This window comes from Lactuca virosa, chromosome 9, assembly GCF_052849685.1.
Source record: "Lactuca virosa cultivar CGN04683 chromosome 9, Lactuca_virosa_CGN04683_v6, whole genome shotgun sequence".
In the NCBI taxonomy this organism is placed as follows: Eukaryota; Viridiplantae; Streptophyta; class Magnoliopsida; order Asterales; family Asteraceae; genus Lactuca; species Lactuca virosa.
Window position 1 is genome coordinate 94788350 of NC_136434.1, and position 14557 is coordinate 94802906.

The 14557-nt window shown below is 31.2% G+C and overlaps 2 protein-coding genes across 2 annotated transcripts; both read right to left on the reverse strand.

Moving 5' to 3' along the window:
• Positions 1-2331: 2331 nt before the first annotated feature.
• Positions 2332-6321, reverse strand: LOC145141432 (DHHC-type zinc finger family protein). Its single transcript, XM_079074725.1, has 7 exons — positions 5783-6321; positions 3959-4051; positions 3782-3883; positions 3215-3292; positions 3038-3136; positions 2848-2943; positions 2332-2765 (listed from the first exon to the last, which is right to left on the reverse strand). Exons 1-7 carry the CDS (start codon positions 6053-6055, stop codon positions 2622-2624), a joined length of 885 nt encoding a protein of 294 aa, XP_078930851.1. The 5' UTR covers positions 6056-6321; the 3' UTR covers positions 2332-2621.
• Positions 6322-8471: 2150 nt separating this feature from the next.
• Positions 8472-12681, reverse strand: LOC145138860 (amino acid transporter AVT1E-like). The gene is made up of 11 exons (XM_079072874.1): positions 12345-12681; positions 11348-11631; positions 11037-11251; positions 10870-10893; positions 10595-10775; positions 10289-10508; positions 10073-10208; positions 9770-9935; positions 8967-9010; positions 8814-8876; positions 8472-8698 (listed from the first exon to the last, which is right to left on the reverse strand). The coding sequence occupies exons 1-11, from the start codon at positions 12599-12601 to the stop codon at positions 8612-8614; spliced, it is 1677 nt and encodes a 558-aa protein (XP_078929000.1). The 5' UTR covers positions 12602-12681; the 3' UTR covers positions 8472-8611.
• Positions 12682-14557: the final 1876 nt, after the last annotated feature.

Sequence of the window (14557 nt, forward strand, 5' to 3'; positions counted from 1 at the left end):
TTTATACTAAACTAATGTCGAAAGTACTCAACACTAGTCTCATAACGACCGCATCGTCGATACCTTTCTAATGATATATATATATATATATATATATATATATATATATATATATATATATATAGATATATGATTTATACTTTATTTTAATATGTAAATATGCTATTATAATTTATAACTCGTGCATACGAACTCCGTTTTTTACGTTCTTTATGTCCACCGGTAGCTATCGACGAGATCTACAACTTTCGTTTATACTCCGTCGGCTAATTTTGACTTTATTTTTCGTCCATATTTTTATAAAATTAAATGATTTTGCTAAAATTATAACTCTCTCATACGGACTCCGTTTTTAGCATTCTTTTTCTCAAAATTCATATTTTAAGGAGTACTACGATTTTCTTTTTGGTGGCATTAGCTAAAAGTCAACCATTCTCTTCGTAGCTTTTTACGTCGTACATCCGTTGTGCGCGGCTGACTTTTATATCTTATAAAAATCATATCTAATTCATGCAGAGTCGGATTTCTACGAAATTTATATTTTTGGGATCGGGAAGACGTATATACTTTCTATATATATATATATATATATATATATATATATATATATGTTTTGACGCACTTATTTTTACGATTTACGGACGATTCAGCTGATTTTTCTTATTTTATTATATTATATAATCATAAAACACATAATATTCATATAATTCTTCTTTATTACGTAAAATAAGTTACGATTGTTGACCATAACTATTACTTTGATTAAGATTATTTACCCTAGATAATCTTCTATAAACAAATCATTTTTAACACTTATTATATCTTAATTGACTATCTCAAATCTGCGGGCGTTATACCAGAGTTGGTCAGAAATTCAGTAAGTGGTGCTGGCTGCGCCCACTATTCTGGCAACATATCGGAGAATTTTTTGGGTGAAGTTTGTAGAGCTCAGAAAAAAGAAAGAGAATGACACAAGTTTCGTTGAATTCCGACCGACGGTTCAACAGGAGTCTCGATTTTTCTGGTGAGTATTAGTATAGGTGGGTTATATTCTAGAGAGATAAAGTGCTTGAAGAAGGAAGAACACATTGAGGGTTAAGGAAGAAGAAGAGGCTACAACATTTTAATTCACTTGGTCAACAAAGTCAACTAAAGTCTACACGTCAATGAGAATTAAAATATTAGTCAAAGTTGGCCGCATGTTGTGCGCGAGACGAGTGGCACTCTGTGCGGGGTGCACATCAACAACAGTCCTGAGGTTGTTTTTCAAGAAAAATCTTCAAGTTCAAGTTGGTCGCGTAAGGGAACATGAGTTACGTAGGGAGGCATCGTAAAGGGGGCACAATGCTTTCCAAAAATGCCATTTTTTAACGTTTCACATGGATACTATGTATATTATTGCATATCCATGATTTTTTATTAATTATTACTTTAAAGCAATACAAACATATAAACATATATACAATATTTAATTAAATATTATCTATATCACTTTTCATAACATATGATTGATAACATGAATATAATTTAATTTACATTAAAGTTTCAACCACAACATACAATGATTGTCTTTAAAGAATACTTAAACCAAGAAAAATATAAAAAAAAAATTAGTATATAACAAACCTACAAATTAAAAACTTTAACATAATAAAATGGCTCAAAAAGTGGTCTAAAGCCCTCAAATCAACACAAAACCTTTAAACTTTTTTTCTTTGTGAAATTTGTATGTTATTTGTATTTGTGTGTCTATACAAAGAGAATGACATTTTTATATTAGACTATCCATTAGATGCTTATTAAACATATTATATAATTTATAAAACCTTTCATGATGTTTGATTAATTACTTTAAAGGTGAAAAGGTGTAGGGGGTTTCAAATGCATGAGGTGCTTGGAAATTTGTAGGAGAGGTTTCAAATACATGAGGTGATAGGAAAAATGTCTCATTTATAAGTATAGTATGATATGATATAGATAGATATAAATATAAATATAGATAGATTGAAGACAACAACGTACCTATATTATAAACCAAAACGGAAATATACTTGTTTGCATGTTGATTAAAATTAATTACTTTTATTTTTCATTTATATAAATATTATAAATTTCTATGTTTTAGTTTTTTGCCTTTTTATATATATATATATATATATATATATATATATATATATATATATATATATATATATATATATATAACTGTTTTTTGGGTAAATTTAAAACCAAAATGACCATTTGTGAAATTTTGTCTTATATTTACGTTTACCGGCCTTCATAGGAAACACAAATATGTAGCTAAAAAACATTTCACATAAGCCAAAGAAAGGGATAAAAGACTTCCTTTTATAGTTAAAGCAATTATCTATACAAATATTACCCATCCATATCCATATCCATCTATCCATAATCCATCCATGTTGCTTATTGTATGTACAATACAAGCACTAAAAGTCTAAAACAAACTGTAATCCCCAACCCACCCCACCCCACCCCACCAACCCCTCAAAAAACAAACCCCACAACAAAAGGACAACTTGTTAGTACTTCTACTCACCCTATCATATCATTAGTCGATCCCCTTTATACTTTATATATAACAATATATCATGATAATTTTATGAAGAAGAAGAAGAAGTTGAAGTTGTAGTTGTTGTTTTGAATACGCCATGTGGATGATCATATGCAGTTCTGAAACGTAGACCCGATCCTATGTAGTTTGATACAGGACAAACCCAACAAAGAATGTTGGGACCCAATACCTATAAATATATAAATTAATTAATCTTTTTTTTTTTATATGTTATAAAAGAAAAGAAAAAGAAAAGGGAAATGTTGTCTCACTGTAGTTAGATTTTCATAGACCCCAAGATCATACGGATGAGAGTACACATTTCCGCCTTGTTCAGCTAGCAACATTGCCCTCACGCCTTCGTAATACTGTCACATGTTGATGTTATAAACATTGTTTATGTTTAAAAAGATAATGCCTACAATAAAAATCTATATATTATTTAAAAAAGAAAAAAAAAACCTCTATTGTGGTTTTGTTTTGTAATGTAAGATGGATATGCCACCCCAAAAAGACACCTAAAGCCATGGTAAGTGCAATTAGCAACATCCCGGATATGATCTGCAAAACAAATGAACTTTGTAAGATTTTTTCAAAAAAAAAGAAAAAAAATAAAGAAAGAATGGAAAGACTTCTTACATATACAGTTCTATAAGATCCTTCGGGTTGCTGTCCATCTTTTTGTGTATCAACAGTTAAACTACCTAAAAGCAAAATCTACACATCCAAAAATAAAGAGTAAATTACATGAATGGTCCCTATGGTTTAGTGTAATTTGCGCGTTTGGTCCCTAACTTATTTTTTTAACTCAGAAGGTCCCTAATGTTTGTTTTTGTTACACGTTTGGTCCCTATCTTACCTTAAAAGACTATTTTTCCCTTGATTTTTTAATTTATTTAAATAAACACACCCCCTTCATCTTACCTTACCTTACCTACCCCATCATTTTTCCCTATTTAAATAATAGTCGTTTTTTGTAAGATCCGGACCAAACGCGTAACTAAAACAAACAGTAGGGACCAAACACGTAACAAAAACAAACAGTAGGGACTTTCCGAGTTAAAAAATTAAGTTAGGGACCAAGCACACAAATTACCCCAAACCGTAGGGACCATTCGTGTAATTTACTCAAAAATAAATAAATCACTTCAATCATTTAAAAGTTTAAACAGAAATGGAGAAAGAAAGATTTAAGATGATACACACCATAGAGTATAGGCATGCGAGGACAGCATATACAACAAACACAAAGAACACCTTATAGTTGGCGTGGCCCACACAGTTGTTCATCCAAACACAATGGTGATCCTTCAATTTCATTTCCAAAAAGGGTAAAATCGTCATTTACTATCATAAATCATAAAACAACAGAAGGTGGCATACCATTCTTAAGACACAACGTTTACATATACGACAATGATGGGAACGAGGTGGCTTGTATGATGAACATTTCTTGCAGTATCTCAAGTCACCCCCCTGCAAAAAACAAATCTACAGTCTCAAACACAAGGGTAAAATCGTCATTTACAGTTCTTTCAGCCCAAGAAAGAAAGAAACAGCATTTGTTCATACAGTCTCATATGGTATTGGTATCGACACCATTTGAGCACTAAATGAAGTTTATGCTGCAATTAATTCTTAACTATTACATTCGGTTTAATTTATTATTTTGATATTATGATCAAATATCGTGTTCAATTTAAGTTCTAATCATATTGAGGTTAAATATAATTACATTTGTATTGTTATTTATAGAAAATAGTTTGTGATTAATAATAGTTCTTATATAAACATTCATTTGTCATTTACCAACATTTCTATACAAAAGGGTAAAATGGTCATGTACTCATATTCATACACTTCATTCTGTTCAATAAAAGAAACAGTCTTTATGTATACATCACTTTATCCAGACAGACATCACATCACTATCCATTCAGCCACTTCATCCATACAGGATTTAATAAGAAAACTCATAGTTACATGTTGTAAAGTTATTAGGGAGTTGAATATACCATAGAAATTATGTAACTTCACAAGATTGAGCATATATATTTTGTATTTCCTAGCTACACATTCAAGTCAAAAAAATAGTTACAATTTCTTGTCGAATGCGTTACTATTCCTCAGTTTGCATGATTTCTTACTATCACATTGAACAAACTAGTGAAAAAACTGTTTTGCTCTATGATCAGAATTCAAAAGTCAACACCAAATACAAGTATAGGAAACTTTTATGTTCTAAAGCATTTTCCTTTCTTCTTCCCCTAAGTATTTATAACATCTTTACATATACAGATTATAGAGATAGATCTAGTATGAATCATGCTAGTAAAAATAATTGGATCTTGTTGAGTTGACAAAAATGGTCATAATCATCAGGTGTAAGTAGATATGAAAATAGCTAAAGGCACCTATGATTAGAGATATACTCAAAAGAGAAGCATTGATCAATTATCATTTATCACCATAACAAATTTGTTTCCATGTCTAAAAAGGAAGCCATGTACACAACTCTTTACAACAATCTTGAAGAAGCTTACAAGACTTAACCTTAGGGTTTCAATTTTAAGAAGAATAACCATCAAGTGTAGCACGTGAGGAAAATCAATGTGTCTGCTAAAGCAACCTCCTGCCAACGGTATATAAATTTGAACATGCCATTACCACATTTAGGTGTTAAGTTTTTCTAATATAACAGTTTCAATGGGGATATGGCTCAATTTGGTAAGCTATAATTAACTGTTTCTTTTTTACTAAATGCAGAAAGATCAACTCAACAGAGAAAGAACACTTAATGGGAAAAAAAGAAGAAGCAACCCCCTGGTTTCAGTACATGCCTTAACGTCTAATGGAAGAAAGTATACACTTTTATCTTAAATATCGATGAAGATCACTTATGTTGAGTATTTTGGGAATGATGTAGATTTTGATATGAACCAGCTAGAGTAGTTGAACATTAACAAGCTAACAATCAATCCCAAGAAGTAATGGCTACTTAGCAAGCTAAGGGGAAAAACCCTTTTAAGGTCGGTCTAAACAAATCATAACAACGGATTATCAAATCACAGATTTTGATTTGCAGAAATGATTTTAAAAACACAGATGGGATCTTAAACCTGAAAAGGAAACTAATAGAATGAATAGAATAAGAAAATGCAAATCAAGTAACATTCGAAGAAAAAGAAGAGATCCCGCATTGTGTACCTTTCGTTTGATCTCATGAATCGGGTGCTCCGAGTCCTCAATGTCGGGCGCAAATGAAGGCGGGACCCGACCAGGATCCGTGAACATGGCGACGACGTAGTTACGGATACACATAATCGCAACCGCGGTGAAAACGACGGTGTTCATGATTCCTGGAGACGAACGGAGCCCAAACCATTGGTCCACAAAAACGAAGACAGTCGAAAAGTATATGTAAACGATGGCAAGTGAGACGACAATCACGTGCGGCGAGAGCTTGCCGCCACTCGCCATTTCTCGAGGAGCCACGCTCCTTCTTCTTTTTCAAAATTTCTTTTCCGGTGATCTCCCAATGGGCAAGATTAGGGGAAATTGTAGGTTGATCTTTGAGGTATAAGCAGTGCGGCGGAGGTACCGGCGTATAGGTTTACGACGGCATCTCCGGCGGGGGGATTTGTTTATTATTAGGAGAGATTGCAGAAGGGAGCGGTGGGTGTCCGATAGGTCTATTTGGACAAAGAAGGCTCCCAGTTTTGGCTTCCACGTCAAACAAAGCCTGAAAGGCTCCGGAAGAAGAAAAGTACGGATAAGTTACAACATAGACCCTTACACTTTTCTCTATCATCTAAAAGTGGCTCAACATTAGTCATATTTCCTTTTTATGATTTTGTAGATTTGTTTTTAACTTTTAGGTCACGATCATTTCTTGACATTGACCAACATATGTGTTGTAAATCATAATAGTACCAAAGTAAGAAAACTGATTTATAATCTATAGTCTTCTCATCTCTTTACCAACAAAACAACTGTAAGGACTAGTACATAATCTTAGTTGTACATATGATATAGCTCATTATTTATAGTTTTATACAATTGAAATCAAACAAATATTTCTCTCATCAATAAATGACAATGATTTATAACCAGAATTGATATGCCTCATAAAGAAGAATCCATGATCTTTCATTTTCACAAGAAAGATAAGTAAGTCGAGGTTACTATTAACCTAATACTTATAGATTCATCTAACCATTTATTGACGTAGGGCATGTTAGGCTCCGTTTGATAGACATCTTTTTAGGTCCAAACAATTCTTTCTAGTTGAATCGGCCGAAAAAACTATTTGATTTGTATAAAAAATGGGGTCTTTCCCGGTAAGATATGTTTTTCCTAGAAAACCTCAGGTGAGTCAGATTCTTTCCTAGACAACATTTTCTCAGACAATATTTTTCCAGACAACAACCATCAAATAGGCCCTTAATTAATTTGTATACATTTTTCATATCTAAGTTTTCCATTAGCATTTGATTTTTTTTTGGCTTATCTGATAAAAGTTTCTCTTAACAAACCTGACCCAAATCATGTATAAGATGTGCAATCAAATGTGGCCTCCTACTATATATATATATATATATATATATATATATATATATATATATATATATATATATATATATATATATATATATATATATAAATTCTTTCTAGACTGAATAGCTTTTTGGTAACCTCTAAATGGAACCATTTTGAGGTGAATTGTTCGGATTCAATACGTGTGACCCAATCTCCAAAAGACTTCCGAATGAATAAAAAACCTCAGAACTACATCTAAATGGTTATGCAATCTTACATTCCCTTAACTAGTAAGAGTTCAAAATTCAACGCAATTTACCAAAGTCCCCTAAGGGCTGTTTGACAACAAGTTTTTGAGAGTTGTTAAAAGTTTAAAAAAACACTAATTTAAGAAAAAGTTCTTTTTTTTTTTTGAAATATGAGCTTAAAACTTTAATTTTATAAAAAAAACTCATAATTAAAAAGATAATTAAAATAACTTTTAGGAGTTTTAAACTTTTAGCTTTTATAATCTATATAACTTTACACCTTTTCACAGCTACTTTTGTCAAACATTTTTAAAGGTCTTGTTAAACATTTTTAAACAAATAAAAAACTACAGCTTCAAAGGTCTTGTTAAAGACATAGCTAAATATTTTTAAACAAATAAAAAACTACAGCTTTAAAGGTCTTGTTAAAGACATCTTAGTTTTGTTTAACTTGTATTGAGTAATCCACCCTTCTAGCCTTATACTGTTGTCGGATTCTATATGAATTTGGTTTTTTTTTTTGTTTTTACACCGGCGCCCAACAAGTTTAGAGCGACCATTTGTCTTGCTTCAATTGTAGAACTAGAGATATGAAATATTGTCCGACTTTGTGAAGCGTTTATGTTTGTTCTGAATATTCTTTGGACTCCTTTGAAGTATCTATGATCTATCTATTCATGGTTTATTTAGAGTAAATGGTTCAATCTTTACATATACACATACATGATATTATTTTCAATTATTTAGCGTAAACTGTATATTCAATGTGATAATGAAGTGGCCTTTGTTGGAATGTCATAGAAGATTTGGTGATATTTTTGGTACAAGTATATAGAGTAATACCATGAGTATATTAGATTGATGTGATATTTCACTAAGTTATTTGTTGTTAATATGTATTTCATTACGCTATGGTATATATTTTGACTTTTTTGAATGACAAACGTATATAAAACTTCGTCTTTTTTTCTAACTCAATAACAAGATTTTTTTTTTCATCCTTACTTTCTTTTCCCTCTTTAATTCTTAAAATAACTCAAAAACAAAGTGGGAAAATTATAGTCCCTTAACCCCAAATGAAACCTTTAAATACACAAAAACCACCATATACGAAAGATTCAAAACAATAGCAACGACATAAACCTTATGGCCTCAACACAAAAATCATTTTCAACATCTAATCAAACATAAAAATGTGGTATCAAATAAAATTCCCGTTTCCTAATAATACTTACCATCTTCCTATTATCTAACCAGGAATACTTGAAAGTGATGAATATGTGCCTACAATAGCACTTATCAATCCAGCAAGAATCATTAAAGAACATACTGTAATCTGCAAAAAAAAAAAAAAAAAAAAAAAAAAAATTATAGATTTCTGCTTGAGGAACATACAAAAAAAAGGTAATATATTTTATACGATTATGAAAATAAAAATGTAAGTTTTGGACCTCAAATGTTGTGGTTTGACCACGGAGTAAACGCAAGTAGCAAGCACACGGAAAGATTACAGACTGTAAAAACATCAAGAAATTAATTATTTTAATTTTCCTTTAATTAATTAAAAATATTCATAAAATGAAGAATAAAAATGTGAAACTTACTACAAGCATCATGAGTACTGATCCGGTCAAGGCCATTACAACTCCTGTAATGAATATAATAAATTAAAATAAAGTATAAATTACGTTTTGGTTCTTGAGTATAGCCAAGGTTCTAAATAACGTGAGGCGTGGCTTGGCGGCAAGGTAAAAGTTAAGCCATGACAAACCTTGGCGAGCCATGACGTTTTTCAAGGCGTGACTATTATATATATATATATATATATATATATATATATATATATATATATTAAAAGAGATAAATAATATAATTATTGATTTTTATCAAGTATATCAAGTTTTTAGAAGTGTTATATTAGTACCTAATATAAAAAGTTAACAAAAACTCAATTATTTTAGGCCCGATAAAATAAATAAAAAAAAAACAAAAAAAACTCGCGCCTTGAAAAAAACTCGCGCCATATCGCGTTAAGGCGCGCCTTGACACGTTATTTGGACGCCATGCTTAACAAATCCGCCTTGGACGTTTTCGTAACGGGTACACCACGCCTCGAGCCATGGCACGCCTTGAGGCGCGCCATGGCGCGTTATTTAGAACCATGAGTATAGCTGATTTTTTCAATTCTAGTCCCAAAATGTTCTCTTATACATTTGGTACTTATTTGACGTTTTTAGTCTATGTTCCAACTAAAATGACTAAATTTTTGGGACCAAAACTAGTAATTTACTTGGAACTGGGACCGAAAATGTTACAAGAACCTCAAGTAAGACGCAAAATTGAAAAAAAAACAACTTTAAATAAGGACGAAAAATGTAATTTAGTTTTAATAAAAACAATCCATTACCAAAATATGGAACTGTTAAAGCTACAAGTAGGGTGAAGAACATCAAAGCTGTTCTGATGATTATGGAGACAGCATAAGAACTTTGTTGAGATGGAGGCAAAAGTTCTTCAATACCAAATGCTATTGGTGTAAGCGTTAATGCAAATTTTGTAACAGGGGTAACAACCTGTGTACAACATGTATATAATAATATTAGATTAATTTTAAAGCTATAGATATGATGGGATTTTGTTTAAATTGTTATATATATATATATATATATATATATATATATATATATATATATATTTGATGCATATATACCACTGTCCATGCTGCAATCTTGGAGGTAAGATAATGAGGTGGCATGTTTAAAGTGAATTGAGATTTAATGTTGTCCCCAAACATCAAGTATCCAAATACTCCTACTGCAGTGTACAAAACGAAACCTATAGAAAAGCTGCATGCATGCATGAATTCACAAGTTCAATAAAAAAGTGTTTAGGGTAAAAAAGTATTTTTGATGAATAATAGTGTCACCTGATAAGCATAGCAGATGGAAATCTAGAAGGTTCTTTCATGGAAGTGTAGATATTTGGAAGAACAGAATGGCTACCATAGCAAAAACCAATAAGTCCAACTGCTACAGGCAAGTTTCCAACTTCTAATGCAGTTCCACTCGGTTGATATTCAATTCCATCAACTACCCCTAGCCATAGCAAGCATAGAATCACAGTTGCCAATGTTACAACTCCAAAAGCTGCTCAAAAAAACCTCTGGAATTAGTTCCTTTATCTCAGTCAGGGGTATAAAAGGAAAATTATTGAAGGATATAGAAATTAGAACCTGAAATATAGGAGAGTAAACTAAGGTTTCTCAGCCAAACTGTTGGAAGGATAACAAGGGTGGATATAATGGCACATAAGTAATGAGAATCAAGATGTATACCACCAATATCCAATTGAGCAAGTGGGAAAAGTGATGATAAATTGTCATTCATCATTATCAAATATTCCACACAAGAAGACTGCAGTATTAATTAGCACACAACTTTAGATTAATTAAAACTGTTAATTAGATACAATCATGCAATGAAATTAATATTCACAATTAGCACTTACAAACAATTCCAGGTACAAAACCATCTGCATTGAAATGAAAAAAAGTCAAAAACCAAAAGTTATACTTAGCACTATACTAGAAAACAAAAAGAGAAAGTTACATATTTGGTCCTCATGGTTTCTTTTTGTTATTTGTAGAAATATTTGAGTTTTGTATAAATACTCACAGCTATACATATGCGGCCAACAAAACCAAATGCAGCTTGTCCAATATCAGGGTAAGTTTGGAGTCCATCATATCTTTCTAAACACAGCTTTATCAATATTCCTGTATAGCAAGAAATCCCACCACCAAGCAATAGAAGCATAAGACACAACCATCCTCCTTCTTTAAATGCATAAGGCATTGATAGGAGTCCTATACCACAAAGGACATTTATTGCTGCATAACAATCACTACAAACAATAAGAACATAAAAATCTCATGGAGAATAATATGGGCTGAATGTTCTACTTTGAAGGAAGGTATTGGACTAACCATTAAGAACAGATTGAGAAAATGAGCACTGCTCTACAGGAGGTGGTAAATCATGGAGGCTAGGGATTCTTAAGGCTGATATTCGAGAGAACTTCATAGGGAGTGTTGAGATAGGAACTTGATCTTTGTCCAAGCTTGTTTCAGTAATGAGGGGATTGTGCAAGGTGGATTGATCATCTGTAGGACCAAATGATCTCTTTATAGGTAGATTTAGATTCAACTCTGATGCGCCTTTTAAAGTACCCATAGACTGAAGGGGCATTGTGTACATGTCCATTGACTGCCTGCATAATTTGCAATTCATCATGGGAAATTATAAAAACTACATGTAATCTACTGTACTTGTGGCAATTATTCTCCTGTGAATCCCCTGCATATCTATAAGTACCACAAATTTGAGATTTCAAACTCCAACGACTCTTTACAGTGTTGAATGTACCAATGATTGGGAATGCAAGATTACTGAAACTACTATATTTGTGTCAATACTTGTTTAAATTAGTCACCACATGCTTGTTCTAGTGATAATTGGTCAGCATTCATTCCAGACGTGTTCTTTTTCTTTTTGAAACTGTTTGTTTTACACATTTAAAACAAGCAAACAAAGTAAAAGATGAAGAACGAGGCAGAGGGTACTCTTATTGCTAAGGATTTGGAACAGGCTGTGTAATCGTTAAGCTCATGATTTTCCCCGAGAGAAGCGAATATAGTTGCTCACATGTTTTTCTATTTACAGTTGATGTGGATTTGACGAATTAACTGTTGCTAAAAATGATATACATTATAGAAGACTGAGATATCTATTCTTCAAGTGCAAATTTCATAGGATCGTGGATATTTTAAAATGAACACTATGAATTTTCTGTATGAAGCACGATATCCTTATGTGTTCTTCTTCTAGATTTGATAATTTATACTCAAAATTGATCACAGTTGCATAGAGATTTGTTATAGTCTGAAATATCAATAGTCAAAGCTCGAAATGAATTAACAGAACCTGTAAGTTTGTGGCCAGGGATCAATGGAACAGTTTTGAGATTGAGAAGCGGTGATGAAGCCGGAATTGGTTTCAGCGGAGATTAATTCACTGTCGGATCCGGTCTCATCATCGTCATTATCCTCGCCATCGCAATGTATTTCCGCTTCGTTTTCTTCATCATCTGTTTCAACCTCAATGCGCCTATCAGGCACAAATTCTTCGTCGATTTTCATCCCTGTCATAGCTAAATTCTTTTCAATTACAACTACATTCATAGAATTTTGGTGTCAGATGTATTGTGAAGTTGTTAGGTTAAATTGTTTGATGATTAATGTAAAATTGGAGACACGAAGTCCGAAATTTATGCATTCATGCATGTCGATATGGTGAAATTTGTTGCCATTACTTGACACGCCATACGAATTCTGAATTCTGATCCCTACATTTGAAAATAATCATGGCTTTCTTTGTGTAAAGTTTTTGTTTTGTGTTACGGTAAGTTTTAATTTTTGAGTAAATTATTGAAATGGTCCCTATGATTTGGTTAAAATTACGTGTCTAGTACCTAACATTTTTTTTTTCACTCGGACTATCACTAGCATATTGTTTTGTTACGATTTTTGTCATTGACAAACTACGCTTATGTATTTTTTAATTTTTTTTAAATATTTTTATTATTATTTAACTAAAAACAGTTATATATATATATATATATATATATATATATATATATATATATATATATATATATATATATATATATATATATACTGGGTGTAAAACTCGTGTACTATACGGTTTGATTAAAAAAAAGATTAAATATCAAAGTGTAAACAATAAGTATTTTTAAAATAAAATTGCGAAATAAGGAAAGAAGAAACGCTTATTACTATTATATTTATTACATTTAATACTTTACATATATAAATATAAGTATTATACGACTTTTTAATTTTAAAAATTGAAAAAAAAATAAATTGACATGTGGATATTATTTATTTTAAAAATATCACAAAATGACAAGTATCAAAACTCATGAAAGATTGACATGTGGCAAAATTGGTCTTCATTTATATATATATATATATATATATATATATATATATATATATATATAAAACAATAATTTTATTCTCCTTTTGACATGTGTCATCCTATTAAGCTTATTAATTAATGCATATTTTACTCTTCTTTTGCTATGTGGCATTCTATTATCTCTCCTAATTAATGCATTGCACTTATCAACATATTGATTCTACATTTCAAATTTCAAAATTTAAAATTTTCACCCTAATTAAATTAAATTAATAACAATAGAATAAAAAATTCTCTTAATTAATAATATATTTAAAATAATTGATTAATAATTTTAAGTTTTTACTATAAAAGTTTAATAAATTTTATAACTGTGGTTCTCACGGGTTATAAACTAGTATTATATATATATATATATATATATATATATATATATATATATATATATATATATATATATATTGATAGTGTCATATTTATACACATTTCTAGGCAGTATTTTAATACATTTTAAGCTATAATTTAGTTAATTGCAAAAATATTTTGTACTTATAATATTTAAATTATATTTTGCAGCCAAAAGTGGACATGCTCGAAGAAAATGATTAAATCCGACAAAAGCTGGATACTTGGAGAACTGGAGCTGAAAAAGATGTTGCTAGACAGCTTGACCCATCGTCAGTATTTTGACCATATCTCATGACTCGTAACTCCGATTAAGGTGATTCAAAATGATCTGAAAACTAGACACAATTTCGGACGAATTTCGTGTTTTGAGAAAAGTCGGATTTCCAACCACCACTACGTGGTGATCTCACCACGACGTGGTGAATGGAATCTTCGCGATTTTTTACGTTGGCTTGGAGAATACGGGATAAACACGAGGACCACGACGTGGTGGCCTGATTTTAGGAAAGTATATATATATCCGAACATAGGGTCGAATTGAGGGACTTGGAGGTGACTTTCTGGAGAAGCATTACGAAAAATAACCTCTCGAAAACCCTTAGAAGAGGAGAAAACGATTAGAGCTCAAGATTTGAAGAGATCTAGAAGAAAAAATCAATTTATTCGGTTTGATCATGTTTAGATATATCTCAATTGAGTTTTTGTGTTTGATTTCTACCATGAGTAGCAGAATTTAGCTACTCCTGTTTAGCTAGATGAAGCTTCAACTTATGGATTAGTTTAATTAA

Coding starts and splice junctions, on each gene's coding strand:
- LOC145141432 (XM_079074725.1), bottom strand. CDS start 6,055: ATGGCGAGTGGCGGCAAGCTCTCGCCGCACGTGATTGTCGTCTCACTT. Junction 4,052..5,782: donor TTCATGAGATCAAACGAAAG/GTACACAATGCG, acceptor TGTTTTTTGCAG/GGGGGTGACTTGAGATACTG. Junction 2,766..2,847: donor TCTATGAAAATCTAACTACA/GTGAGACAACAT, acceptor ATATATTTATAG/GTATTGGGTCCCAACATTCT.
- LOC145138860 (XM_079072874.1), bottom strand. CDS start 12,601: ATGAATGTAGTTGTAATTGAAAAGAATTTAGCTATGACAGGGATGAAA. Junction 10,509..10,594: donor TTTACTCTCCTATATTTCAG/GTTCTAATTTCT, acceptor TTTTTTGAGCAG/CTTTTGGAGTTGTAACATTG. Junction 9,936..10,072: donor AGATTGCAGCATGGACAGTG/GTATATATGCAT, acceptor TGTTGTACACAG/GTTGTTACCCCTGTTACAAA.